The 12,375-nt window shown below is 39.6% G+C and overlaps 1 protein-coding gene across 1 annotated transcript in view; it reads right to left on the bottom strand.

The window, feature by feature from the left end:
- The window catches only part of WDHD1 (WD repeat and HMG-box DNA binding protein 1), a 44,803-nt gene extending 33,312 nt beyond the window's left edge, over positions 1-11,491 (bottom strand). The window contains exons 1-3 of the mRNA XM_026654255.2: positions 11,408-11,491; positions 7,833-7,944; positions 1,512-1,663 (exon numbers count right to left, since the gene is read on the bottom strand). Of these exons, the coding sequence (XP_026510040.1) occupies positions 1,512-1,663; positions 7,833-7,944; positions 11,408-11,484 (341 nt within the window). The 5' untranslated portion in view covers positions 11,485-11,491. The remainder of the gene's footprint in view (positions 1-1,511; positions 1,664-7,832; positions 7,945-11,407) is intronic.
- Positions 11,492-12,375: the final 884 nt, after the last annotated feature.

Raw genomic sequence — 12,375 nt, 5'->3', positions numbered from 1 at the left:
GCCAAAATTGTTTTTGCTTTGGGCGGCAAAAATCCTAGAGCCGGCCCTGGCTCTAAGGCAGGGGTGACCAACCTGTGGCTCCAGAGCCACGTGCGACTCTCCAGAAGTTACTATGTGGCTCCTTGTATAGGCACCGACTCCGGGGCTGGAGCTACAGGTGCCAACTTCCCAATGTGCCGGGGGGTGCTCACTGCTCAACCCCGGGCTCTGCCACAGGCCCTGCCCCCACTCCACCCCTTCCTGCCCCCTCCCCTGAGCCTGCAGTGCCCTCGCTCCTTCCTCTTCCTCCCAGAGCCTCCAGCATGCAACGAAACAGCTGATTGGGAGGTGGGGGGATGGAGAGGAGCCACTGATCGTCGGGGCTGCCGGTGGGCGGGAGGGAGGCGCTGGGAGCGGGGTAGGGGAGCTGATGGGGGGCTGCTGACATATTACTGTGGCTCTTTGGCAATGTACATTAGTAAATTCTGGCTCCTTCTCAGGCTCAGGTTGGTCACCCCGGTGTTGACTCTAGCTGCCCACCATAGACCCTGCTGGTACACTCTAAAAGGTACCTAGTTTGCATTAAAGGGGACAAAGTAATCCCTGTTTTCGCAAACTAGGTACCCCTAGAGCACTCTAGCAAGGTATACACAGGGCAGTTAGAGCACAACGTTACAGAGCTCTTCAGATCACACCCCAGTGGAGTGCTTTGCCACGCTATGTAGACAAGCCCTGAATATTTTAGTCTAACACAAAAAATAGCCATAGTAAGAAGTGTATAAATTGTATTCATTCATATCCATATTATTACTCATTTTAGTATCTTTATAACATGACCTGCAACTTTAAAACAGAACAGTTGACGAAATTTACCTTTTAAACAAACTACATAAATATTTCCAAATAGATCAGGTGAGCCTTTGAAACAGTCCAAATGTGTATCCACATCTGATCCGCGAGCAACAAAAATTATCTGCGGATATCCGCAGATATCCACAGATTTGCAGGGCTCTACACCAGGGGCAGACTGAGGCTCTGAGGTAAACCCCGCTCCTCCGGATCCCAGTCGGGAAGAGCCGCACTGGCAGCTGTGTGGAGCCGCAGCGGACGCTCCACCTGCCCTGGGTGGGGGCCTGAGCAGCCTGTCTGTCAGAGGGTGGAGATGGATGGCAGGAGAGAGATCACTTGATCATTGCCTGTTAGGTTCACTCCCTCTGGGGCACCTGGCATTGGCCACTGTCGGTAGACAGGATACTGGGCTAGATGGACCTTTGGTCTGACCCGGTACGGCCTTTCTTATGTTCTTATGGGGCAGTTATTTATGTGGCCCCAACCTCGCCCATAGAAGTTTTTCTTAATGGCCTCCTCCATTTGACCGTTTTCGTCTATGAAGACCTTTTGAGGCATTGTAAAATCTTCACAAAATGCAGATTAATTAGATGGCATTGTGAACAAAAGTCACATCCCAGGAAGTTGCTAATGTTCCAAATTTAGTGTGACTATTGGCTTGTCCTGCATCAAGATCAAATTACCTGGATCCAGCAGCAATTTTAGTACCATCCCTGTTAAAGACAACATGGTTTGCATTTGTGGTGAAACGAGTCAGGATGCCATCAGGAGCTCCTTCGGGGAATGTATGAATCTGGACAGTATTGTTAGATACTGCAGTAACCAGTCTTCCATTCTACAAATGAAACAAATAAACTCTGGAATTGGTGGGTTAAAGAAAAATATTTTAGTCCAAGGAACAGAAAGCCAGTGATCTTTCCATATATAATCTTGAGTAGTTCCACAAGAGCTTCTGGTTTTAAAAAGGAGCAGCAGCTGGGAAATGTTCCTTCCAGCTATATTTCTTCCTCTTCCCTCTCCCGCCCCCACCGACAAGAAATTAACAGAAACCAAGGAGACATTTTTCAATTAACAAGTACAACCCTCCACACTTCAATTTTTTTAATTTGATAATATTACTTAACTATCTTCCTTAAACCAGTGGTTCTCAACCAGGGGTACACATACCCCTGGGGGTACGCAGAGGTCTTCTGGGGGTACATCAACTCTAGACATTTACCTAGTTTTACAACAGGCTACATAAAAAGCACTAGCGAAGTCAGTACAAACTAAAATTTCATATAGACAAATGAGAAAGGAAGCAATTTTTCAATAACAGTATGCTGTGACACTTTTGTATTTTTTATGTCTGATATTGTAAGCACGTAGTTTTTAAGTGAGGTGAAAACAAATCAGAGTTCTGAAAGGCATACAGTAGTCTGGAAAGGTTGAGAACCACTGCCTTAAGCTATTTAAACAAGTTACTCCTTTAGGCCCCAATCCTGTAAAGATGTATTCACATGCTTAAATATTGCTCTGTGAGCAGCCCCACTGGCTTCAATGGGACTTCTCACAGTGCATAGTTAGGCATGTGAATAGGTCTTTGCAGGATCAGGGCCTTAGACCCAGGGTTGTCCCTAGCTATTCTAGGGCCCCCTGCAGCCCCCCCGCGGGTGGGGGGGGAGGCCAGGCCTCCGGGGGAGGGGTGCAGGCAAGGAGCGGGCCCCAGACCTCCGCGGGGGGGGGGGAGAACTTGGGGGACAGTGGGGAACCACCCCCCAGCACCCATCAGCGGCACGGCTGGGGCCGGGTCTGCACTTCCCACCGCCGGGAGTGCAGGCCCGGCCATGCTGGCTGCTGCAGAGCTCAGGAGAGTGGGGGTGGGGCTGGGCAGGGGCGGGAAGAGGCGGGTCTGGAGCAGGGCAGGGAAGGAGCAGGGGTGGAGGCCATGGGGAACAGCCGCAGCAGGGGCTGAAGCAGAACGCAGCTGCGCAGGGCACCAGGAAATTTGGTGCCCTACGCAGCTGCATGCTTTGCGTATGGGTAAAGATGGCCCTGCTTAGAGCCTTGTGTCTTTACTAAAATAGTGAGCGTGAGAGTCAAGGAATGGCACTAATGAGCTCTAAAGAGATCCATTCAATCCTCTACACCTGGAAAAAGGGGATTATGAGGCCTTAACTGTGGAGAGTATGAAGCAGGAAAACAAGGAGGAATTCTCAGGGTTTTGATAGAGAAAAAAAAGCTCACTTCCCAAAGGAAAAAAATGTAATCAAAATATACAGGCAGTCCTCGGACTTACGACACAATTGGCTCCTGAAAATCATGTCAATTTGAAAATGTCTTAACTCGAATTTCCCATAGGAACGTCTGATCGAGCGTCGTAAAGTCGAAACACGATGACAATTTATAAACGTTGTAAGTGCCGTTCGTCGTAACTCGCACGTCGTAAAGTCGAGAACTGCCTGTATTTAGTTTTTATGTGCCACATGATCATGAGAGGGCGCCCTTGTCCCAAATTTCACGGACTAAATGCCATTAAGGAAAGCTTGATGGTTTGTCAGCCATAGTTTAACAAATGGCCAGTTTGCAGAAATACAAACCAGAAGATCACAACATTAATCTTTCCAATATTCCCTATTCAGAATTCCAAATGAATATATATAGTCAAGTGACATGGCAAATTTTACGGCAATCTTTTATGTTTATAGAAAAAATCTATTGTTAAGGTGAAAATGTATCATCCCTCTTCACGTATGTGGGGCAGCAGGTTCAACAAATAATTTAAGATATAGACTATATAAAATACATAATTACAGCTGCCATGCATATTTCTCTCCAAAAGCAGAGTTACATAAAGTTTATGTTCACAAATATAAATATTACAAAAATTATATATGCAGCAACACTCAGACTAGATAATCTAATGTGTGTTAAGAGATATCAATCAGACTGTACTTAACTGACTCAGACCTACTTCAAATTAAAAACCTTTTTTCCTTAAAGATAAATTATTTATGAGTGAATTAAGAATTAAATCTAATTTTTAAGACAAAATTACTGGAGTTAAGTCTTGAAAAATGTTTTTGAAACTCATGCTAACAAACTCAGACACACATCTTTGAAAGCAGTGGGCTATTTAATCCAAAAAAATAGAATCAGTATTCCTCAAAATTTTCCTGTTTTAGTAAATTTGTCTTGATAACATTGAGTTTTTGCTTATATATTCAAATGTAGTCATTTTTTTAAGTACACACATATCAATAATTGCTTACTCATTCCCCCAAAAAAGTTACCAAAATTTGATACATGCTTTTTTTTTTTAAATAAATCTGCTATCACTGCAAACTTGTATGCCACAAAAACTGTTTTCTATTTGAAGATTAATTACAAACTCCTGGGATAATTCTCTCATTTTCAAAAGATGCTGTAAAATGAGAGGACATTTCAGATTTTATACAAAAACCAAACAAAAACCAAAGTATTTATGTAATACATTTTAATGTAGCATAAGAATAGCTTCAGACAAAGGAATTACTATGAAAATTCTCAAGACAAATATGTGAAGTTTTCAAAAGATGCATTAATGATGTACAGTTGACACCTGTTATAAGTGATGTAAGTCATCCTTATTTTAATTACCATATCCAAATAATCATTCCATTCATATTTATAAAAATATGAACTTCCTTCATAATGGATACAGCAAGTTATATTAGGCACTTTATGCTAGAGCAGATCAGTTAGATTACTAGAATAGGTTCTAATCAGCACTCCCACAAACTACTATTATTTGCAGTGGAAGAAGAATTCAAGATTCAATTTCTTTCTTACCTTTGAAAAGGTCAGAGAACCATCTTTTGGATACCCAAAAATCTTTAAAGCCAGACACCCAATGATTAGCAAGGGCACCACTAGGAAATGACTTCTGGAATGTAATTTTTGATCCATATAGCCAAATGACCACTACAAAGTCTGAGCATCATAATTAAATTACACTGTATATTAAAAATAAAAATAATTTTCTGTTTCAGTTTCTCTAAGAGAGTTTAAAATCATGAAGTCAGAATATCCTGATGTGAAGAAGTGATAGATATGTACATTAGAGAAACTCAGCATGAGGAAAACTTCTGTAGTTCTTTACCCCACTGAATGGGGTAAGGAATAAATTGTCAAATCAATATACTCTAAAGCAGGGGTCAGCAACCTTTCAGAAGTGGTGTGCCGAGTCTTCATTTATTCACTCTAATTTAAGGTTTCGCGTGCCAGTAATAAATTTTAACGTTTTTAGAAGGTCTCTTTCTATAAGTCTATAATATATAACTAAACTATTGTTGTATGTAAAGTAAATAAGGTTTTTAAAATGTTTAAGAAGTTTCATTTAAAAATTAAATTAAAATGCAGAGCCCCCCAGACTGGTGGCCAGGACCCGGGCAGTATGAGTGCCACTGAAAATCAACTTGTGCCATAGGTTGCCTACCCCTGCTCTAAAGCATTTTAAAGTTCTTGAATGATTTATCTAAACTATAAACCAGACAGACATGTTCAACCAATTAGATGTTTCTAGTGATTCAACATTAATCTCTCTTTTGGGAACAGATGTCAGTAGATATGGGGGTAAAATGATATTTAAAGTAAATTGATCAATTTTTAATGGCTTTAATACCTTCACCTAAACACATTGGTGGAGTGCAGTCACTTTTGCAGTTTGTGCAAGGCACAACTGCAAACTATTCTAAGGCAAAGGAAAGATAGGAAGAATAGTAAGACACCAATATGGCTCCATCAGGAGTTCTTTAATTACCTGAAAATCAAAAAGGAATGCTACAAAAAGTGGAAACATGGATGAATTGCTAAGGAGGGGTACAAAAGTATAGCACAAGCATGTGGGGACAAAATCAGAAAGTCTAAGGCACAAAATGAGTTACACCTAGCCAGGGACATAAAAGGCAATAAAGAGAGGTTCTTTAAAAGGAGCAAAAGAAAGACAAAGGAAAACGTAGGTCCTCTACTTAGCAGGGAAGGAGAGCTAATAAGTGACAACATCAAGAAGGCTGAGCTGTTTAATGCCTATTTGCTTTAGTCTTCACTAAAAAGTTTAATGGTTACCAGATACTCACAATTAATATATATACAAGGGGGAAGGAATGCAAGCCAAAATAGGGAAAGAACAGGTTAAAGAATATTTAGGTAAGTTAAATGTATTCAAGTCGGCAGGGCCTGATTAAATTCATCCTAGGGTAATTGGGGAATTAGTTGAAGCAATCTTGGAACCATTAGCAATTATCTTTGACAACTCATGAATGATGGGTGAAGTCCTACAGGACTGGAGAAGGGAAAACATAATACCTATCTTTAAAAATGGGAACAAAGTGGACCCAGAGAATTATAGATTAGTCAGCCTAACTTTGACACCTGGAGACATACTGGAACAAATTATTAAACAATCGATTTGTAAGCACTTGGAGAATAATAGGGTTATAAAGCATAGCCACATGGATTTGTCAAAAACAAATCATTCCAAACCAACCTAATTTCCTTCTTTGACAATCTTAGTGGCCTAGTGGATGGGGGGAAGCAGTAGACATGATATATCTTGATTTCAGTAAGACTTATGATACAGTTCCATATAATATTCTCATAAGCAAACTAAGGAAACGTGCTCTAGATGAAATTACTATAAGATGGGTGCACAACTGGTGGAAAGACCAAATCAAAGAGTAGTTATCAATGGTCCACTATCAAACTGGGAAGGTGTATCTAGTGGGGTCCTGCAGAGGTCAGTGCAGGGTCTAGTATTATTCAATATTTTCATTAATGACTTGGATAATGGAATGGAGAGGATGCTTATAAAATTTGCAGATGACACCAAGCTGGAAGGAACACACTAGAGGACAGGATTAGAATCCAAAATGACCTTGACAAATTAGAGAATTGGTCTGAAATCAACAAGATGAAATTCAATAAAGACAAGCACAAAACACTTCACTTAGGAGAGAAAAATAAAATGCACAACTACAAAATGGGAAATAACTGGCTAGGTGGTAGTACTGCACTGCTGAAAAGGATCTGGGAGTTATTGTGGATCACAATTTGCATGAGTCAACAATGTGATGCAGTTGCAAAAAAGGCTAATATTCTGGGGTGCATTCACATGAGTGTCGTATGTAAAATACAGGAAGTAATTGTTCTATTCAGCACAAGTGAGGCCTCAGCTGGAGTAGTGTGTCCAGTTCTGGGCACCACACTTTAAGAAAGATGTGGACAAATTGGAGAGAGTCCAGAGGATAGCAACAAAAATGATTAGAGGTTAATAAAACCTGACCTATGAGAAAACATTAAAAAAGCTGGGCATGCTTAGTCTTGAAAAAAGAAGATTGAGGGGGGAACCTGATATGTTAAGGGCTGTTACAAAGAGGAAGGGGATCAATTGTTCATGCCCATTAAAGGTAGGACAAGTAGTAATGGGCTTAATCTGAAGCAAGAAAGATTTAGGTTAGATATTAGGAGAAACTTTCTAATTATAAGGGTAGTTAAGCTCAGGAATAGGCTTCCAACGGAGGTTGTGGAATCCCCATCACTGCAGGATTTTAAGAACAGGTTAAACAAACACCTGTCAGGATGGTCTAGGTTTACTTGGTGCAGGGGGCTGCAGCTGTTGATCTCTCAAGGTCCCTTCCAGCCCTACATTTCTATGATTGTATGATTAAAACAGATCCTTTTAATCTCATGTAAGATGTGTCCGTGACAACATTAAGAAAAAAAGTTAGACTACTGTATTTGTTGAAAGCTATGTTATGTAAGATATGCAATGAGTTATATGCATAACATTAAATCAAGTTTGCTAAATCCAATACCATTCTAGCTCCAGTCCTGCAAATATTTCCAATACATGCTTAACTTTATGCACATCAGCAGTCCCGTTGAGTTCACATGCATACAGTTAAGAACATGAGGAAGATTTTGCAGGATCAAGGTATATATCAGCACCCGTGTTCCACATTTCATAGGAAATATTATACTAATACCTTTAAAGCAAATGAATATGCTTTTTCTCCCACATTAATGGACTTAGGATCATCATCATCCAGGTTTTCCCAAATCCTAACATCTCCATCACTGCCACAAGTTACAATACAGCTGTTAAGAAAATAATATCATTATTAACATTTGTTTATAGTAGGGTTATTATGATTTTCCTCAGCCCAAAATATGGGGGGAAATGTTTAAAAATTCACATTTTTATTAAATGAAACATTTTATAAGTGTATTTATTCTTCAAATAATATGAGAAAGACACTCATATTACACAACATGAAAAACTTGCAATTCTGCTAGTATAACACAATATTTGAGTATAAGTCTACTAACTAGGTAAGCCTATCCCTCTTTTGTATCTGTCCTTAGATACTCAGACACTAACCAGCCAATTCATTTTTCAGCATCTAGAAGGAAATTTTCAACAGCACAAAGGAAAGTTAGGAGCCCAACTTGCACTGACTTTCACTATAAGTTGGGCACCCAACTGCCCTTCCTGCCTCTGAAAATCTGCCCCCTATCCTGTCACAAAGTTTTGACCTAATCCAAATGTGCTAAACACACTTGATTGAAGCTGAGATGGCTGTAAAGAAGGGCAGGCCTTTTAAAAACTGTCAAGATTCTGAATTCAACTCTCCTGTCTTTCATAATTTCACTTCTACAACTTTGATGCAACAAATTGTTACACAACCTTCTTCACAAACAGAGATTGGGAGCAGAAATCTGAATCTCCAATTTTAAATGCTAGAAAGACAGGAATGATTTCAGGATTCCATTTTATCAGCAACACTTCAGCCTCCTCTTAGTGTACTTGGCTCAGACTAAGACATTTGTAAGTAATGGAAAGGTTTTATAACTTCGGTCAATCATTTTTTGTATTTTGTCCTTTTGTGGTTTTGGTTCTTTGTTGGTAGATCAATCCCCATACCATTCTGACCCTAATACCCTCTTTTAACACACACAGACCACGTCTATGCTACAAAATTAAGTTGACCTAACTTACATTGGCATACAGTCGCCGCAGTAATTATATCGCTTGTACATGTCTACACTTTGCTCCATGTGTTGGTGGTGCACGTCCCTCACCAGGAGTGCTTGCACCAATTGAACTCCTCACTGTGGGCATTGCAGGATGGCTTCTGAAAGCCAATGACAGTCAATGTAAGCAACGCACTGTCTACACTGACACTGCATCAACCTACCTACATCAACATTGATTCTACACCTCTCATGGAGATGGAATTATTAAGTCGGTGTAGCAGGTGAGTTACATCGGTGGGAGCAAAATTTTAGTGTAGACACTTACATAGGTAGGTTGATGTAAGCTGCCTTGCATCGATTTAACTCTGTAGTATAGACCAGGGCTCAGTTTCAATTCAGCAGCATTATCATACTACACCAGGGGTTCTCAAACTGGGGGTCGGGACCCCTCAGGGGTCGCGAGGTTATTACATGCGGGGTCCCGAGCTGTCAGCCTCCATCCTAAACCCCGCTTTGCCTCCAACACTTATAATGGTATTAAATATATAAAAAGGTGTTTTTAATTTATAAGGGGGGGTCGCACTCAGAGGCTTGTTAAGTGAAAGGGGTCACCAGTAGAAAAGTTTGAGAACCACTTCACTACACCTTTAGTAGACCTCAGCATAGCTATGTCTCTCACGGTTGTGAAAAATCTACACCTCAGAGATGTAGCTATGCCAACCCAACCCATGGTGTAGACAGTGCTAGACTGACAGAAGAATTCTTCCTTTGATCTAGCTACTGCCTGTCACTGAGGTGGATTAACTACAGCAATGGGAGAACCCCACCCGTTGCTGTATTGAGTGCCTACACTCAACACTACAGTGGTGCAGTTGCAGCACAGTAGCTGAACTGCTGTAATGTTTTAAGTGTAAACATAGCCTATTTCTCACCACCTTTAGCCTGACCTGTTTGTTACTTTGTTATATAATTAGTACCGATATGTATATGTATAAAATGTGTATGTATGCTTTTGTTTAGTTGTGTGTACTGTATAGTTGAGCTGATTATTTTAAAGTCATGTTAATATACAGAAGTTTGCATTTTTTAATACAGTAAGAAATTGAGTATGTGACCAAACTTTGCATTCTTTTCCCTGCAACTGGATGGTACACTTGTACTCTTACAATTATAATTAAATAACGTAGCACTGGAATGTAGGAGCTAAGGTTGTGTGTTTCTGTGCAATTTTCAGTTCTTTGATGTGTGCCTGCTGAGAGCGACAACATTGCAGAGCAGCTATTGAGCATGTTAGAAAGAGTGCTAGTGGAGTGGAGCGTGATAAAGGTAGTGGGCCAATGCTTGTAGGCTGCAATTGTGTACGGGGTGCCTGCCATCTTACTTTATGATTTCCTTGTTTTTTAGCATTTGACTTGTGATAAACACACTTAAGAAACCCCAACTCTAAGTGAACAATTTTTTTTGTTGGGAAGATTAAAGTTACCTGGCTAAATCTTCACATAGGGTCTGATCCAAAGCCCACTGAAGACAATAATAGTCTTTCAAATGACCTCAGTTGTAGATTCAAGTTAATGGAGACCGTTTGATTTATATTCTTTTAACTTCAACTTCAATAACATAGTCCAAGATCTATACCAAAGAGTACGCTGAAAGATAGCAAGCCAATAGCTGGATCTATGCAGATACATTTTGGATTTCCCATGTCTATATGCACATAACACTTTTCCTCGCACTGCCCCATTTCTACTTCAACCTATGGGACTACTCATGGGTGTAAAGTTAATTTAATGTGCAAGTCATTGCATGATTGAGGCATCAGAATGTAAAGGCCTTACAACCAACTTTCAGGAAAGTCACGGGAACATAGAAATTGCCACACTGGGTCAGACCCAAAGTCCATCTAGTCCAGCATCCTGTCTCTGGCAATGGTCAATACTAGATGTTTTATAGAAAGATGTAAGAACCATGGCAGATGTGAGATAATCTGTCCTTCACATTATATCTCATCTTGACCTCTAAGATTCAGAGATTGGTTTAAAGCCTGAAGCATCAGGTTTAATATCCCTTCCAAAATGTGTATCATCATTAATTAGGACAACTCCAGATATTCTTGATATGAATATCGGGAGCTATCCTAATTAATAATGATAAAAGTATAAAAATATCCAATAACTTTTTGAACCTTTTTAAGATCTTGGCCTCAATGACTTCCTGTGGCAGTGAGTTCCATAGTTTAATTGCACATTTGTGAAAAAGTATTTCTATTTATCGTTTTTTAATTTCCCACCTTTCAACTTCATTGAATGTCCCCTTGTTCTCATGCTATGAGACATGGAGAGCAGAAGCTCTTGATCTACCTTCTCTATACTGTTCATTATTTTAATACACTTTTATTATTCCTTTATTACTCAACTCCTTTCTAAGATGAACAATCTCAATCTTTTCAACATCTCTTCATATGAGTTTTGCCAGGCCCATGAACATTCTCATCACTCTTCCCTCGCCCCCTCTAGTTTTGCAGTATCAATGGCATTGCTTGCAGACATATGAACTACTGAAATAAGCCCTAATTTCAATAATTTACCTTCCAATGTCATCAAAGCAGACATCTGTGTGGCCTTCTGTGTGTCCATAGCGCATTGGCTTTTGTGTTGAAGGCATCTTCTCTCTTATCTATATAATAAAAAAAAGTAAAAAGCTTTATAAAACAAATACAAATGATTTGTTAGTGTTAATAACAGGAAAACACTATTTAAACTTCAGTAGTTAAAACATTTTGAGAAGTGATATTTTTGCATGTTTTTTTCCTGTTAAAGAACTTGACAGTGTTGGTAAGAATCACTACAATATATGTATTTTGAAAAATATTACTGAAAAGTATGATGAAGGGAAATGACGAAATTTAAAGGGGGGATTAGTAAATACTGCAGTATTTCTGGTTAAACAAGTATAAACTGAGAGCATACAACACCACTTTACTGTATGAGAGTTAAATTGATTAGAACTTTATTAACAACTGCTAGCCTATGCCAAAACAGTTAGTGTACTCCCAAGTCCTGTAACTGTATCCACAAAGGCAGAACCTTGCACCCATGTAGAGCTCCAATGACTTTAATGGGGTCCCATGCAAGCACCAGGGTTCACCTGGGTAGACCCAACTGAAGTACTGGGACTCACATAAGCAACACCGATATCTTTGTGACAAGCCTATATCTTTATTATGAGGGAAATAAATATGGATAAACATCAGCTCCAAATAACAGTCATTTCAAAGTATGTAGTTGGAACAGAAGGCATTTTTAAAATTCTACATATGTTCTAAGTTGTACTGATATAAGCAGAACAGTTCTGTATTTTAAATTCTTCATGAACTGACTGTGACTGAACAACACACACAGTGCATTTCACTTTTGCTTGTATTTTTTTTAAAGTCCAGGAGGATCATAGTTAAAAAATGTTAATCCCTTGAATTTGGTTAAACACAGTGGCTCTTAAAATAAGAAAACTGCCTCCACATGTCTGCTTTTTTGAATACCTCTGAAGTTTCTATTC

The sequence above is a fragment of the Terrapene carolina genome, unplaced genomic scaffold (assembly GCF_002925995.2).
Source record: "Terrapene carolina triunguis isolate 2854851 unplaced genomic scaffold, T_m_triunguis-2.0 Scaffold189, whole genome shotgun sequence".
Taxonomy (NCBI): Eukaryota; Metazoa; Chordata; order Testudines; family Emydidae; genus Terrapene; species Terrapene triunguis.
The sequence above is the reverse complement of the archived record's forward strand: the minus strand, read 5'-3'. Positions and strand labels throughout refer to the sequence as shown.